Source organism: Microcaecilia unicolor, chromosome 5 (assembly GCF_901765095.1).
Source record: "Microcaecilia unicolor chromosome 5, aMicUni1.1, whole genome shotgun sequence".
In the NCBI taxonomy this organism is placed as follows: Eukaryota; Metazoa; Chordata; class Amphibia; order Gymnophiona; family Siphonopidae; genus Microcaecilia; species Microcaecilia unicolor.
Window position 1 is genome coordinate 236,559,942 of NC_044035.1, and position 15,830 is coordinate 236,575,771.

The 15,830-nt window shown below is 43.6% G+C and overlaps 1 protein-coding gene across 1 annotated transcript in view; it reads right to left on the bottom strand.

Moving 5' to 3' along the window:
- The window catches only part of CFAP44 (cilia and flagella associated protein 44), a 444,725-nt gene that overhangs the window by 13,194 nt on the left and 415,701 nt on the right, over positions 1-15,830 (bottom strand). The window contains exons 31-33 of the mRNA XM_030203902.1: positions 12,546-12,747; positions 1,629-1,789; positions 1,042-1,176 (exon numbers count right to left, since the gene is read on the bottom strand). Coding sequence (XP_030059762.1) covers positions 1,042-1,176; positions 1,629-1,789; positions 12,546-12,747 — 498 coding nt within the window. The remainder of the gene's footprint in view (positions 1-1,041; positions 1,177-1,628; positions 1,790-12,545; positions 12,748-15,830) is intronic.

Sequence of the window (15,830 nt, forward strand, 5' to 3'; positions counted from 1 at the left end):
TGCATCCTTTACTTTGTTTTCCCATTAAACACTCCTGGCTTACTTTCACCATTATTGAAGCCTCTCTATTGAGATTTCCAAAATGTCCTGTTTCAATAGTATCTTTCAAGGATACTCCGGACCGAACCATGCGCTTCTGAGTGACTTTCAGCTTCCCCCCTCCATTTTAGTTTAAAAGCTGCTCTATCTCGTTTTTAAAAGTTAGTGCCAATAGCCTGATTCCATCCTGGTTAAGGTGGAGTCCATCCTTTTGGAACAGGCTCCCCCTTCCCCAGAATGTTGTCTAGTTCCTAAGAAATCTAAATCCCTCATCCTTGCACCATTGTCTCAACCATACATTGAGACTGCAGAGCTCTGCCTGCCTCTTGGGTCCTCCACGTGGAATGGGGAGAATTTCCGAAAATGCTACCCTGGAGGATCTGGATTTCAGCTTTCTACCTAAGAGCCTAAATTTGTCTTCCAGAACCTCTGTCCTACATTTTTCCTATGTCATTGGTACCCACATATACCAAGACAGCAGGCTCCTTCCCAGCACTATCCAACCTGTCAGTTGACGTGGGGCTATTTTACAGATTTTTTTCAGGTCTTGCACTCAAGAACAAATTTGTATATTTACTTCAGGACACACAGGACACAACGAAATGAAGATACATAGGGATTTTTTTCTCTTTCTTTTGAATAAATGATTTACCCAAATGTGCATCACTTGCAGAGGGATTAATCTGAGTGGATATATTTATTCAGCCATTATTTTAATGTTGCCCAATTTTGGAGTGGAGGAGTGGCCTGGTGGTTGGAGCGCTGGTCTTGCAGTCCGGGGGTGGCCAGTTCAAATCCTACTGCTACTCCTTGTGATCTTGGGCAAGTCACCTAACCCTCTGCAAACTTAGATTGTGCGCCCTCCTGGGACAGAGAACTATCCAGAGTACCTGAATGTAATTCACCTTGAGCTACTACTGAAAAAGGTGTGAGCAAAATCTAAATAAATAAATATGACCTGTTATAAGGATGTGACAATTGGGATCCTGGAAGGCTACATACTGGGTTTGTCTGTCGTTCATCCAACTTGATCTCAAGGCCTTTCTTTCTCAAGAGGAGTGTGTCCATCTGTGTTAACTTGATGGTGTGTTCTTTTGTAACCTCCATCAGATGCCGCTTCACTTCTACGATTTTATCCTGTGAGACAGCAACATGACAAGCACTGTTAGATGGGGTAGTGAATGAGAACAACTGCATGCAAGACAATGAGAATGTGCTGGAGAATAAGAAGAAGAACAACCCAGGGGCAGAACTAGGGTAGTATTTGAGACAGTTATGTGAATGAGGTATTTTTGCTGCCAGCATTTATTCTATATATGAATTTTAAACCTGTTTTGTGGAATAGATACAGATGATATGTATGCAAGTATCACATCTCCATAAATAAATATATGTCAGTGTGTATATTTTTCAAGATATCAAAAACATGTGTGTCTTCATCAATATGCTTGATGCTAGTGCATGTGTGAGATCCATAGGTTTCTCTCCAACTCCACTAATATCTTGCAGATCTCCCCAACAGCTCTACAAGTGGTTTGGTGCTTCTTGAACAGCCTACTAGCAACTCCCAGCTCAAGCTTTTGTCTTACCTCCCACTTCTTAATTTCATGGGCCAGCCTCATTTCATTCTCCAAGGTCTTCTCCTTCAGTTCCTCCAGAGTTGTGTTAACAGAAAGGGTTTGCAGAACTTCTAGATCAACAAGGCGCCCAAATTTCAGCATCATCTCCTGACGACATTTCTCTTCCAGTGCTAACAAAAGATTAATTTTGTTACTGAAACTGGTGCTGAAATGAAGGCAGAGCAAACAAAGACATCTGTACTGGGTGTAATGCTACAAGAGCATCATTGTGATCATCTATCTTTTTGGTCAAGGATCACCCATACTTGGATCTCATAGGCTGTTCCCTGGGCACAGGTGCAGAAGTGCTACCAGCTACAGATCACAAAACCCAAACCTGTGTATGAGTTCTGCTGGAGCCATCATGACATTGCTGAAGGAAGAAGAGAGTAGGTGTGCTGGAGCCTGGAACTGCCACCGACAGAAGGGGTAATAGAGGAGAATGTTGGGCAAAGGAGAAAAGAGGGAGACAAAAGATACTGGACAGAGAAATGGAGACAGAAGAGATTGACTGATGCTGATATATCAGGAGATGAGAATGCTGTTTTGTAGTTGGAGAGAGAGAAACAGCTGAGGAGGGAAAGAGAAACAGGCAGATGTTGGGTATGTATTGGGGGAGAGACATGAGGATGGATGAGTGATGCTACACAGAGGATAAAGATAGAGATGGATATAGGTCAGGAGGTGAGTGGGGAGATAGAGGAATGGTGATGCTGGGCAAAGGGGAGAAAGGGAGCTGCTGGGCAAAAGGTAGTGGGTGAGAGATGAAGTTCAATAGCTGCACATAGAAAAAATTGCCAAATTTTCATTGGAAGTTGTTTAAAACATTTTACCATTAACATCAACACTGACATATACTGCAGTGGTGGCTTTTAAAATTATAACAAGAACTATCATTAACTTTTTGGAATCAGGTGAATCCTCTCCTGTGTAAGGGTGTCCCAAATTTAGCTTCTTACTAAAGCAATTGTAGTTTCAGGGTTCATGGCTCCTGTTAACTATGAACTGTGCCAGAGATTAAATCAGTCTCTGAGGTATCAGTTTGATAGTTGAAGTATACTATCCTAATTTAATGATGATGTAATTGCCCCTATAAAACCCTGTTCAGAAATAGGAGTTGTTCGTAGGATGGGAACATTTAGACTGGAGGAAGCAAAAAAGCAGTGGGTAAGATTTAAAGGAGATATTTTTAAGGACTATGAACCTTTTATGTTAGGAAAGTAAATAAAAATGAACTTAAAAAGAGGGTGCAATGGTTTTTGAAAGAAATATTTGAAAAGGTAAAGAAATAGAGGTTAGCCTGTATGAATTACAAAAGATCACAATAAGAAGATGACACACAACAATACCAGGAAAAGCTAATAGAAGCAGGCAAGGTGGTCAGGAAAGCAAAGATTCAAATGGAATTAAAAATAACCAATACAGTAAAGTGTGAGGGAAGGGGAGAGGACCAGATTTTTTTTGTAGCTATATTAGAGATGCTTTTACTACAGCTTAGCATACACACTAATGCTAAGAAGCCCATAGATAAAAAATGGGCTTCTTAGTGTTTATTGATGGCTAAGGTTAGTAAAAGGGACCTTTAATGACAGGAAGAAGTACAAAACTGGTATTGTGAGACTCAAGGATGAAGGGGAGGAATATGTAGAAGCTGATGAGAATAAAGTGGAATTGCTTAAGAAATATTTTTGTTCTGTCTTTACAGATGAAGGGGTGTAGAACCCTAGAAAACAAACACATATAGCAATGGAAGTGAAGTAGACCCTGAATAATTAAAAAAAATATATGTTCATGAGGAGCTGGATAAACTCAAAGTAGATAAAACAATGGAGCCAGATGGAGATATTTAACCTCCAAAGGTATTAAAGGAACACAGGGAAGTTCTGATGGATCCATTATCTGATCTTCAACCTTTCTTTAGAATCTGCAATGCCTATGAAGGCCTGCAGATGGCAGATTTGTCTCCATTCCAGAAAACCAGGAGGAGGTTAGGAACTACAGGCCAGTTATTCTGACCTCTGTTGTGAGTAAATTAATAGAAATCCTGCTAAAAGGATAGTGCAGTTTCTGGAATCCAATGGATTATAAATCCAAGTCAGCATGGCTTTACTAGAGGTATGTCTTGCCAGATAAATCTGATCAATTTCTTGGACTGGGTGGCCAGTGAGTTGGCTCTGGGGAGAGTGCTGTATTTCTATTTCAGCGAAGCCTTTGATACAGTTTTATATCAGTGACTTATAAAACTGAAAACCATTTGCATAGGCCCTAAAGTGATTGAGTTAGAAACTGATTGAGTGGGAGGTGACAAAGGGCAGTAATAAATGATGTTCTATCGGAGGATCGGTTCATTATCAGTGGTGTGCAAGAAACACTATGCTAGGTGGCCCGAGCAGCCAGTAGTCCTTCATGCCCTTCTCTCCCTCATTCTTCCGAACTTCAAGGCTTCAGAAATTTGTTGGGTAAGCTGAGGAATCAGGATTTCATCCTACCCTTCATGGATGGATCTGTTCACACCAATCTTCTAGAGGGCTCAGGGAGAAAAGAAGGGGAGTTTCGTTCCAACAGGTCTCCAGGAAGGTTCAGAGAGCTTGAGAAGGAAAGATAGAACCAGAGAGTCTACCAAGAACAGAAAAGGAGTCTGGTAGGACTCACAGGAGCTACAAAGGAAGGAAAGGGGTCTGCTTCTGAGACGACAACCAGCCAGATCCACTATCTAAAGTAGTCTATTTGCTTATTTGTCATCAATTAAAATAGTTACAATAACTTGTTTTTATTACTCTTCCTAAAATGGATGACATGTAGTGATTTTTGTCTTTTCGTTAGTAAAGATTTATTTTTTTCTCACCCAATTTCTGCCTGGACATTAGATTCATTATGCATGTAATGGGTAGAAGAGGCCATCCATGAAGTCAGAATCTTGAAGGTGATCTTTGCCTCTATCTCACACAGTCCCACAGATGAGGCATGTAGTCCACATGTGTTTACCTACCTTGTACCCTTGGTCTCTAGAGAAAGAGATGCCCATGCATTACAGTTCATTTTATCAAGTCGGATGTTGTCATGTTATTTTGTGCAGTGTAGTTTGAGAAGGCCTTAATTTATAAGCGTAAGTAAAATTTTCTAATACTGATGGACAATATTTTATTCATGTTATGGTGGCAAATGACATAGGAAAACTTTACAATTGTACTAATTTCTTTAATGAATTTTTAAAACAACTAAAAGGTTCAGGTTGAGATGGAGGCATAATCCTGAATATTTGCCCCAGTATCAGAAAACAGTGTTTCCATTATTGACTGAAAATCAACAAGACCCAGTATACATCTCCATTTCCTCCTGAACACACTACTTCCTTTATAATGTTGGTAGTGCACTCACATTCAGACTATGCAGAATGACTTTGTTGATCCTGCAGTGTACAAGATGAGTACAGCCTACCAATGAGTTTTGGAAAATGTGGTGCTATCGTTCAACAGGGAACAGTAACAGGAGGCCAACATGTGCTTGCCTTGCAGTAACAGGAAGACATTCTGGATCCAAGCTCTTGGGTAGTGACAGTAAATTGTAAGGGGGTGGGGGGGATGTAGGCTAGTCTATTAGACCTTAGTAAGAGGAGTGTATAAAAGTGAGTGTAGAGAAGGTGCCAAGTTCCTGCCTTCCTTCCATCCAGGGAGTCTAAAAAGGTAGGAGTTGAGCTGCTTGACAAGGGGGCCGATGATAAAAACTCTGGCGCTATTCTGAATAGCACCATAAAATACCACCAGAACAGCGCAGAACATAAGAATAGCCATACTGGGTCAGACCAATGGTCCATCTAGCCCAGTATCCTGCTTCCAGCAGTGGCTAACCCAAGTCACGAGTACCTGGCAGAAACCCAATTAGTAGCAACATTCCATGCTACCAAACCCAGGGCAAGCAGTGTCTTCCACCATGTCCATCTCAATAACAAACTATGGTCTTTTCCTCCAGGAACTTATCCAAGTTTTTAAAACCCAGATACGCTAACCGCCATTACCACATCCTCCAGCAACGAGTTCCAGAGCTTAATTATTCTTTGAGTGAATAAATATTTCCTCCTATTTGTTTTAAATGTATTTCCATGCAATTTCATTGAGTGTCCCCTTGTCATTGTACTTTTTGAATGAGAAAATTGATTCAACTCCACCCGTTCCACACCACTCAGGATTTTGAAGACCTCAATCATATCTTCCCTCAGCCATCTCTTTTCCAAGCTGAAGAGCTCTAACCTCTTTAGCCTTTCCTCATATGGGAGGAGTTCCATCCCCTCTATCATTTTGATCACTCTTCTTTGAACCTTCCCTAATTCCGCTATATCATAACAGGAGCGATACAGAGACATTGTAATATTTTTGGTCTTATTTTGCATTCTTCTCCTATTAATTCCTAGCATCCTGATTGCTTTTTTGGCCACCACCACACACTGGGCTGAAGAATTCAGTGTATTGTGTACAATGATACTTAGGTCTTTTTCTTGAGCACTGACTCCTAAAGTGGACCCTAGCATCAGATAACTATGATTTGGATTATTCTTCCCAATGTGCATCACTTTAAATTTGTCTACATTAAATGTCATCTGCCATTTGGATGCCCAGTCTTCCAGTTTCCTAAGGTCTTCCTGCAATTTTTCACAATCCACATGCATTTTGACAACTTTGAATAATTTCGTGTCACCTGCAAATTTAATCACCTCACTCTTCGTTCTGATTTCCAGGTCATTTATAAATATGTCAAATAGCACTGGTCCCAGTACAGATCCCTGTGGCACTCCACTATTCACCCTTCTCATTTGAGAAAAAGGCCATTTAACCCTACCCTCTATTTTCTGTTCAGTAACCAATTCTTAATCCAAAGAAGGACATTGCCTCCTATCCCATGACTCCTTAATTTTCTCAGGAGTCTCTCATGAGGTACTTTGTCAAAAGCTTTCTAGAACTCAACCAGCTCACCTTTACCCCCACATGTTTATTCATGCCTTCAAAGAAATGAAGCAAATTGGTGAGGCAAGACCTCCCTTGGCTGAGTCCATGCTGACTCTGTCTCATTAAACCATATTTGTCTATCCTGCTTATAATCAAAATAGAAAAACGCCTATATTGTGACCCAAATCGGGAGATAGACGTTTATCTCACAAAAACGAATAAAGCGGTATAATCGAAAGCCGAATTTGGACGTTTTCAACTGCACTCCGTTGCGGATGCAGACAAAGTTGATGGGGGCGTGTCGAAGGCGTGGTGAAGGCGGAACTGGGGCGTGGTTATTGGCCGATCAGAAATGGGCGCCTTTCGCCGATAATGGAAAAAAAATATGTGTTTTTAGCGAGAATTTAGGGCACTTTTCCTGGACCCTGTTTTTCCACGAATAAGGCCCCAAAAAGTGCCCTAAATGACCTGTTTGCATGCGCCTGGTAAAACCAGAACGTGAATCACACATTGGTGTCTGTTTCTGCTGCTTAAATATAAGCGTTTTTTTTTTCTGGATTCTTATACTGAGATGCAAGTAACAGACATCAATGTGCGCTTTGTTTTTTTTTTTTAGCATGGCCGCTTTAAATTTAGACGCAGAAGTGGGAGGGGTTTTCAAGAGCAAGTGTCTTGGTATTAGACGGAGGGTTCAATTCAGTTTGTGACATAATGCAGATGGGTATCCAGAGGGTGGGGGGAGGGCTGGGCCCCCAGCCTCTATACATATATATATGATCTTTGGTATGCGGAGCTTAAGACCAGGTAGCTCTGTCGTGTAAGATAATTTCCTGGAATGTTGGGGGGATCTCCTCTCCGATAAAGAGAACCAAAATTTTGACCCATTTGAACAGGCTTAAGGCTGATGTGGCCTGTCTCCAAGAGACAAGATTATCAGAGGCAGAACACAAGAAGTTAAAAAGAATGTGGGTGGGAGGGGTAGAATGGGCCTCCTCGGGAGAGCGCAGAAGGGGGGTGGCGATCCTCTTTAGACGGACTCTGGTCTACTCAGCGGAAAAAATTCTTCAAGATGACAAAGGAAGATATCTCTTGGTAAAGATATGTCTTCAGGGAAGGGAGGTTTACTTGTTGTCCCTATATGGCCCTACTCCCCAGGTCCCCGTTTTTTTTTCTCATCTTATCAAGGAACTGCTTCCGTTTCAAGGTAAACATCTAATAATAGCTGGTGACATGAATGCCTTGATGGATCCTATAGTGGACTGTACAGGGAGTAGGAGTATGGGGACACGGGGAGTGGGTGGGGAGGAGGTGTTACCGTCATTCACCTCATCCTTGGGATTAATGGATACATGGCGATTGTTACATCCTGAAGACAGGGATTACACTCATAGATCCAGGGCACATGGGTCCTGGGCGAGACTTGATCATGTGTTTGTCTCTTCTTCTCTTTTTCCCGGGGTAACGTAGGCGAAGATAGAACAGGTAGTGGTCTCAGACCATGCGCCGGTATGGGTGGAGCTGGAGGCCCCGGAGGGATGTCTCCCAGTAAGACAATGGAGATTTCCTAATTATTTAGCGAAAGACCCTGAATTTATTAAATATTTGAAAGAGAAGTGGGAGGATTTCTCTCATCACAATGGGCAACATAAGACAAATCCAAAGCTGTTCTGGTGTACCGCCAAAGCCGTTCTGAGAGGGGATATTATTCAATATACGGTCATGAGGCGTAAAAAATTAGCGGCCAATATTTTAAATTTGTCTGGTCGTCTACGGCGGGCCAAGCGCGCAATGTTGATGTCTCCATCACAAAATACAAAGGATAATTATTTATCTTTGCAAGCAACACTCAACTCCTTGATACATGAACAAACAAAAAGGCAGCTAGTTTTTCAGAATTACAGGTTTCATAGATATGGGCACCGTCAAGGTGGCCTCTTGGCAAAATTATTTAAAGTTGGGGGGGGGGGGGACAGGACAATAGCTGCCCTGAAAGGTGGTAACGGGCAGGTCACAAACCAAACACAGGAAATTTTGAAGATATTCCAGGAGCATTTTCAACAATTATATGCTCGTGGGAATTCCCTCAACAGAGCAGAAGTTTCCGCATTTCTGGGTAGGGCAGGGTTGGGGAAGTTTTCCACAGAGGTGCAGGATTTTTTGGATGCTCCTCTGCACCCTAAGGAATTACAGATGGCAATAAAGGGTCTAAAATTGAATTCTGCGCCGGGGATGGATGGATATTCTGGGGAATTCTATAAAGTGATGCAACTTCCCATAATGGGGGCAATACTAGAGTACTATAATGCAGTGTTAGACTCAGGGGAGTTCCCACATGAATAGTAATGCTCCTCAAACCGGGGAAATTGGCGGAGGATCCCGAATCATATAGGCCTATTTCCCTCTTCAACGTGGACATTAAACTGTTGTCCAAGGTGATGGCAAATAGACTGATTAGGCATATTCCTGAGGTGGTGTGCCAGGCGCAGGTGGGTTTCATCCCGAAGAGGCACTCGGTGTTACATGTGCGCAGAATACTTTTGGCCATGGCGCAGAGTGCAGCCAAGGGAGATCCCATGATGCTTGCCAGTTTGGATGCTTCTAAGGCGTTTGACCGTGTGTCATGGGAATTCCTTTTTCATGTGTTAGAATGGATGGAGATGCCGAGGGGGTTCAGGAGATTCATAAAAGTTCTATATACTGATGTGGGAGCAAGGATTGCTGTTAATAGGGGTAGATCTGAGCGGTTTCCTATTTATAGAGGAACACGGCAGGGGTGCCCTTTGTCGCCTTTGCTGTTTGACCTCTCCCTAGAGCCCTTACTTAGACTTCTGAATGGCTCCACTGAGATAAAAGGGATGAATCTTGGCCCTGAAATTGTTAAAACATTGGCCTATGCCGACGACATTGTGTTAGCTCTGACTGATCCGCAGTCTTCGCTGGAGAGTGCCTTGTCTTTACTTAAGGAATATGGGGCACTTTCTGGCTTCTCCCTAAACACTCAAAAATCCTGCGCTATGGCTTTAGATCAGACATTACAACATAGGTGGAGAGGGGACTTTCCCTTAAGGTGGGTGGAGGGAGAATTGAAGTATCTGGGGGTTCTTATCCCCAGAGATTTAAGAGCGCTATACTCATGTAATGTTAAACCCTTGGCGCAGCTGACAAAACAGAAACTGACACTCTGGCAGGCGTTGCCCTTGTCTCTGTGGGGGAGGATAGCCTTGGTCAATATGCTGCTAGCCCCCAAATGGTTATACTTATTTCAGCAATTACCGATATTCCTCCAAGGCAAGGAGGAGAAATGCCTAAATAAGCTTTTACAACAGTTTCTTTGGCAAGGGAAACGACCTAGGCTCCCGATGTCGACACTTGTCTCGCCTCGAGGGGGCGGCGGGATGGGACTAACTAGTATAAAACTCCTCTCCGTGGCCTGTGGAATGAGGCATATAAACGACTGGTTTAGAGGCACATCTGAGTTTTCCCTGACCCCCGTAGAGGTATCGTGGTTCCCGGGGTGGCATTTTAGCTGCCTTCTGCATGGGGGACGGGGGATGCCACAGCAGGCGCTTCGGCTTCATCCCATGTTATCGGCCCTTCGGGCTACTTGGAGATGGATATGTAGGAGACACCAGTTTACAGCACGGGTGACTCCTCTCCTGCCCCTCTGCGATAACCTGGATTTTCCGCCAGGCCATGGTAGAAGTGTATTCACGCAGTGGGCGGGGAAAGGGGTAATTTTCTTGTCCCAGGTGCTCACAGAGGAAGGGAGGGTGCAGCCCTTTATGGAGTTAGTGGAATTACTGGGAACGGGTGCGGGCCATCAGTTCGCGTATCTTCAATTACAGCATTATGTCGCCTCCCTCTGTTGGACTGATCTCACGGAGGATGTGCAGGATGTATTAGCGGAAATGTACACCCTGGGGGCACAGTTGTCAGTGCCACTTAAATTTCACCTTCAACAATTGAGGGATACAGCTCCAGAAATAGATTATGCGCGCTTGGCCCGTGGCTGGACAGAGGACCTGGAATGTGAAGTGACAGTAGAGTTATGCCAATCCTATATAAAACAATTGTACACAATGAGATTTTCGATCCCACAACGTGAACGAATGTATAAAATTTTACTCAGAATGTACATAGCTCCGAGGAGGGCTGTTAAGTTTGTCGCCCGGTGTGACGGTACATGCCCTAAGTGTGGAACAGCTACTGCGAATTTGGGTCATATGTTTTGGCACTGTCCGCGGGTCCAACGGTTCTGGGAAGGGATGCTACAAGCGGTGGAGGGGCAATGGGGGTGCACTCTGTTGAGGGATCCCCTGATCATATTTCATAAATATAGTTATTCCTATTCGCCTCCAGTAGGTTTTAAGGGGTACATACAGAAGGCCGTTTATTTTGGGTTGGCCACCATCCTAAAATTTTGGATTTCGGAGAAGGAACCTTCTCTGGCCTTTTGGAGATCTCAGATGATTACACAAATGAGATTGGACCGATGTCAGGTCAAAACGTGGGACAGTGGCCCTGGGGAGCAATTTTGGAAGCATTGGGAACCCTTGTGGCTGACTCTTTCCCCTGGAGGAAGAAGCTTCATACTGAATTTCTGAAAGGGGAGAGGGCTGAACTAGGTGTAGCATAACTCAAGCCCTCACCAATTAGGGATATATACTGGGGACTGTTCATTAATTCACTTGCTTAGGAATTGGGGAGTTTATATTTGTAAGGGGGGAGGGTTAGGGGGGGAGGGGGGAGGGCTAGGGATCAGTTAATGACTGATTTTGCTACTGATGAAGGGCTTCTTTGTTGTATAATGAATCAGTGTGGCTCTTAGGTTTCATTTTGCAAGACGAATGTATAGACACTAATAATACAGAGTTAAACACAGATTCCGGAGTTAATGTTGGGCTAGGGTAGTGGGGTTGGGGGGGGGGGTGTTAAAGTAAAATGTTTGGAGCCAGAACTGTATGCAGTAGTGTACATGCACATGTGTTTCATTATTTCCTGGAGTACTGTCAAAGTGTTATATTGCTACCAATAAAGATGATTTAAACATAAAAAGTCATAAAGACGGGAACTGATTTGCATATAATTTACCTACAGCCAATGGAGATACAGTTCATTTGCATATCCGTAGACTTCTGGGAAAATAAACCACTTCTTGGTGTTTGGAAGAAATATACATATAAAGGAAATAATTTCTAAGAAGGGGACTGTCCTAGAGTGTTCTAATGATTTCTGACTACTTCTGTGCCCTTGCCTAGAGGACTAGAGAAGAAAGACCCTGCTAATTATGCAGTGGCATAGTAAAGGGTGCCCAGGGTGGGGGCAGAGGATGGCACCCCCTCTTAGGATATGCCTCCCTTGCGCATGCTTGGTTGAACAAAAACCTAGCATTGCATGTGGGAAGCGGGCAGGAGGGCCAGCCAAGCAGCTCAATTTTGGGGGAAGGGCATGGGGCAGTCCACTCCCCCTTGCTACATCACTGCCATTATGAGACCTGGTGTTCATGGATTCTACCTTCTGTATAGACAGGAAGGGAAGCCTTTTAACAGGCTCTCCTTTCTGCAGGGTGGTTGTGCTTTACTACACTTTTCTAGCACTTGTTAGAAGCCCCAGAATGATACCTGACCAGCCTAAGATTGGAAGGCCCACCCTCGCAAAAAAATTAGCTCCATATCATACTTTCCTGACTCCATGTCATAAACTGCTGGCTCTCTCAAGGATGGAAATACTAGATGTAGACTTTACAGACTCTGGAGGAGGCACAGCTAGTTACAGTGGCTCCCTTTTATAACAGCCTGGGAGATGAAAACGTTATGAGAAGAAAAAAAGAAAACAAATATTGTTGGCTAAATAAGAGGACTCTCTGATAGGCCAGATTAAGAAAAGATGCCTTGGAGTGGAGGAAAGAGCAAGAGGTTTTAGATATGCTGAATGAAAAATCACTTACCTTCTATCCTGGCCTCTATATCCTTCCTGTCTCTTATCAGCTGCTTGTGCTGCTGGCGGGCCTGCTTATAGAGTTCCCGCTGCTCAACCTTCTCCAACTGAAGCTCTTTGATACGATATTGTAGACCGTGCAAGGCATGGTTAGTAAAGACCAGGGCCTGGGAGAACTCGGTGGGGATCTCATTATTAACTACATACTCAACCTGGAAGAATAGAGGCAACAACCTGTTGTAATGCCATAGTACAAAGCATGCAGCTCTCCCTCATCCAACCATGTTAGGATATGGGTTTAATTACTCATGAAACCCAAGCTCAAGGAGTGTTACAATTCAGGTACAGTAGATAGATCCCTGCCTCGGAGGACTTACAATCTAGGAATGGAACCTGGGGCAAAGGAAGAGAAATAACTTGCCCAAACAGTGTCAGTGGAGAAAGCAGGATTTGAATTCTAGCTTCCCTGGTTTTTAGTCCATTGCTCTAATTACTAGGACATTCCTCCACCTCCTCTTTTAAGGTTGAGCAGACCTGTGATGGTGCTGCATTCCCTATAAGTAAAACTGCAATCTTTATTTCTTGTCAGTGCACCGTAGCCCTCTAGTGTAATCTTTATTTCTTGTCAGTGCACCGTAGCCCTCTAGCGTACCAAGGGCGGGGCAGTCTGCCCTGGGTGCAGGCAGCAAGGTGGTGCACAGAGCAGTCGCAAGGCTGCCAGCTCCGCCAGTTCTCTGCCCCCTTCTGATGTTACTTCCTGTTCCGTGGCAGGGGACTGGTGAAGTCGAGAGTCGCATGACTGCTCTGTGCATCCCTAGGTGGTGAGGCTGATGCACTTCGAAGAAGGGTAAGGTGAGTGATGTGCCAGGAGGGGGATGATGCACTAGGAGAGGGGCTGATGCACCAGGAGAGGGGCGTAGCAGTGACCCGCCCCGGGTGGGCAGCAGGCATGCCACTGCTGTAGTCATTAAGGGAAATCCCAAATGGTAACATAAGAATATAAATTTTCACATACTGGATCAGACCAAAGGTCCATTAAGCCCAATATCCTCTTTCCAACCATAGCAAATCCAGGTTACAAGTATCTGGCAGGATCTCAAAAGGTAGATAGATTCAATCCAGCTGATATTCAGAGCAATTTTACAGGGCTTCTCAAATAAAACAGCATGTTCTGAGATCACGTGATGCTGTGAGTGGAATGGATGGTGATCTGTGCTGGTCCAGAGGTCTCCACTTCCATTTGTGCATAACGCATAACTCTGGAATTGAACTAGCCCAACAAATCAGACTGGGCAATACAGCTGCTTTTATATATGGACAACTTTGTTGTTAAATCAGGAGTGCCTATGTCAGCCAGGAAAGATGAAAAAAAGACCCGCGCAGGAGAGGACAAGATGGCGGACTCTGCAAGCATGGCACCTAATGAGTTTTCTGAGAATCAAGTCAGGCAAATTTCAGCGGCAGTAGCCAAAACCCTGGAGCTCAGATTTAATAAACTGTTGATGCAAATTCAAAATTTTGAAGCGTTATTAACAGAAATCCAGCGAAGGACTGGAGAACTTGAACAAAGAGTGTCCAACGTGGAAGTTGCAGCCTCTGCGGGAAGAAAGAACTGGCTGTGTTAAAGTAAAAACCATTACAGCAAGCACAGTTGCTAGATGATCTAGAAAACAGATGAAGGAGGAACAACATAAGATTTGTCGAAGACTCAGATGACCTCATTGCTGGAGATCCGGATATCGGACTGTGTGGTTCAGTTTTGCAATGGTGACCCGATCAGAGTGGAGCAAGCGCACCAAATGGGAAGGCTGAAAACAGGGCAGAATCGCCCATGTGTTGTGATAGCGAAAATCTTGAATTATGCTCATAAGGTGGAATTGCTAAAGCTTTATCGGAAGTATCGGGAAAACTTTTGCTATGGAGGGGAGCAGATACTGCTAATTTCAAGACTACACTTTTGTTGGAAAAGCAAAGGCGTTTTACACCTATTTGCAATATGTTATATGATCGCAAGATGCATTTCTTATTTCTATACCCATCACTGTTGAAGGTATACGTGGATGGTCAGTGGAAAGTTTTTGATACAGCTGAAAAGGCACAGGATTTTGTGAATACATTACGTTTTCTCATTAACTGCTCTTAATGAGAGTCTCCTGGTATAATTAGTAGTGCACTGCATGTAAGTTGTATATTACAGACTGCAGAAATTCCTGGGGAATAATAACCCTAATCATAAATGAGACTTGATTCTGCTGGACACTATTTTTTGTGATCCTACATTGGCTCGCTGTTTATGAATATGGGGGGCTGGGGGTGGGGGACCTCCTGGCCAATAAAGTGATCTCAGGCACTCTTACACAATGTTTGTGGGAGTGTGCTTAGAGCAGAAATGGTGGTATGGGGTGGGGGGATTGGGATTTAGGTAGGGAAGAGGTGGATAGGATATACTCTGGGATGGTATGTATGTATGAATATGAACGTTGATGTGGATGGGTGTGTCAGGGTCTATGTGTACAGAGAGGTAGGCCTTTTATCTGCTGGTGGTTTATGCGCCAAATGCATATGAACATGTCTTTTTTTAAACAATTGGTACTGAAGGGATTGCGGGATCCATCTTTGCAGGTCTAGGGGTGATGCAGCTGAGGCTACAGCAGTCAACAAAAGATGGGGATTATACTAAGCGCTTGGCTGACGACATTACAATGTGTGTTGTCACCCTAGGTGCAGGGCATTTTGGGAATGTGGTAAAAGGTGCCAGTACTACCAGAAGAAAAGCTCTGGGGCTGGTCAAGCAGCAGGAAGCCCCTTCCATTGGGCGGCGACAGCTTATTACCAGTGATGCAAGACGGAAACACTTTGGTTATTTCTAGCTCTGGACCTAGCTCATTGCTAGAGTGTACTGTCTTTTTAAAAACCACATATTTTCTTCTCTGGCTGAGATTTCTCAGACTGACAAGAGCATGTTTTTTTTTCCACTCTGTATAGCTTTTTTTATCAGCAGTACCTAGACACTACAAATGAGATGGGAATATCTCCTGGTTCTCATTGTAGCCTGGACATCTGCTGTACACATGTTTTGTTTTTTCATATTTCTGCATTTTCTGATTGGCTCCAGGAACCACCACCTCTTGGGTAAAGAAAGTATAATCTCTACTGTATGATCTTAATATTCAGGACTCCATTTTTAGGTCATGTGGAGCAACATCTGGAGAGACACTCTGTTAGGACTTTGCTTAGAACTTCTGTTTGGGAGAATTTGCTGAAACAGAAAAGAAAGGGTATCAAGTATATCAAG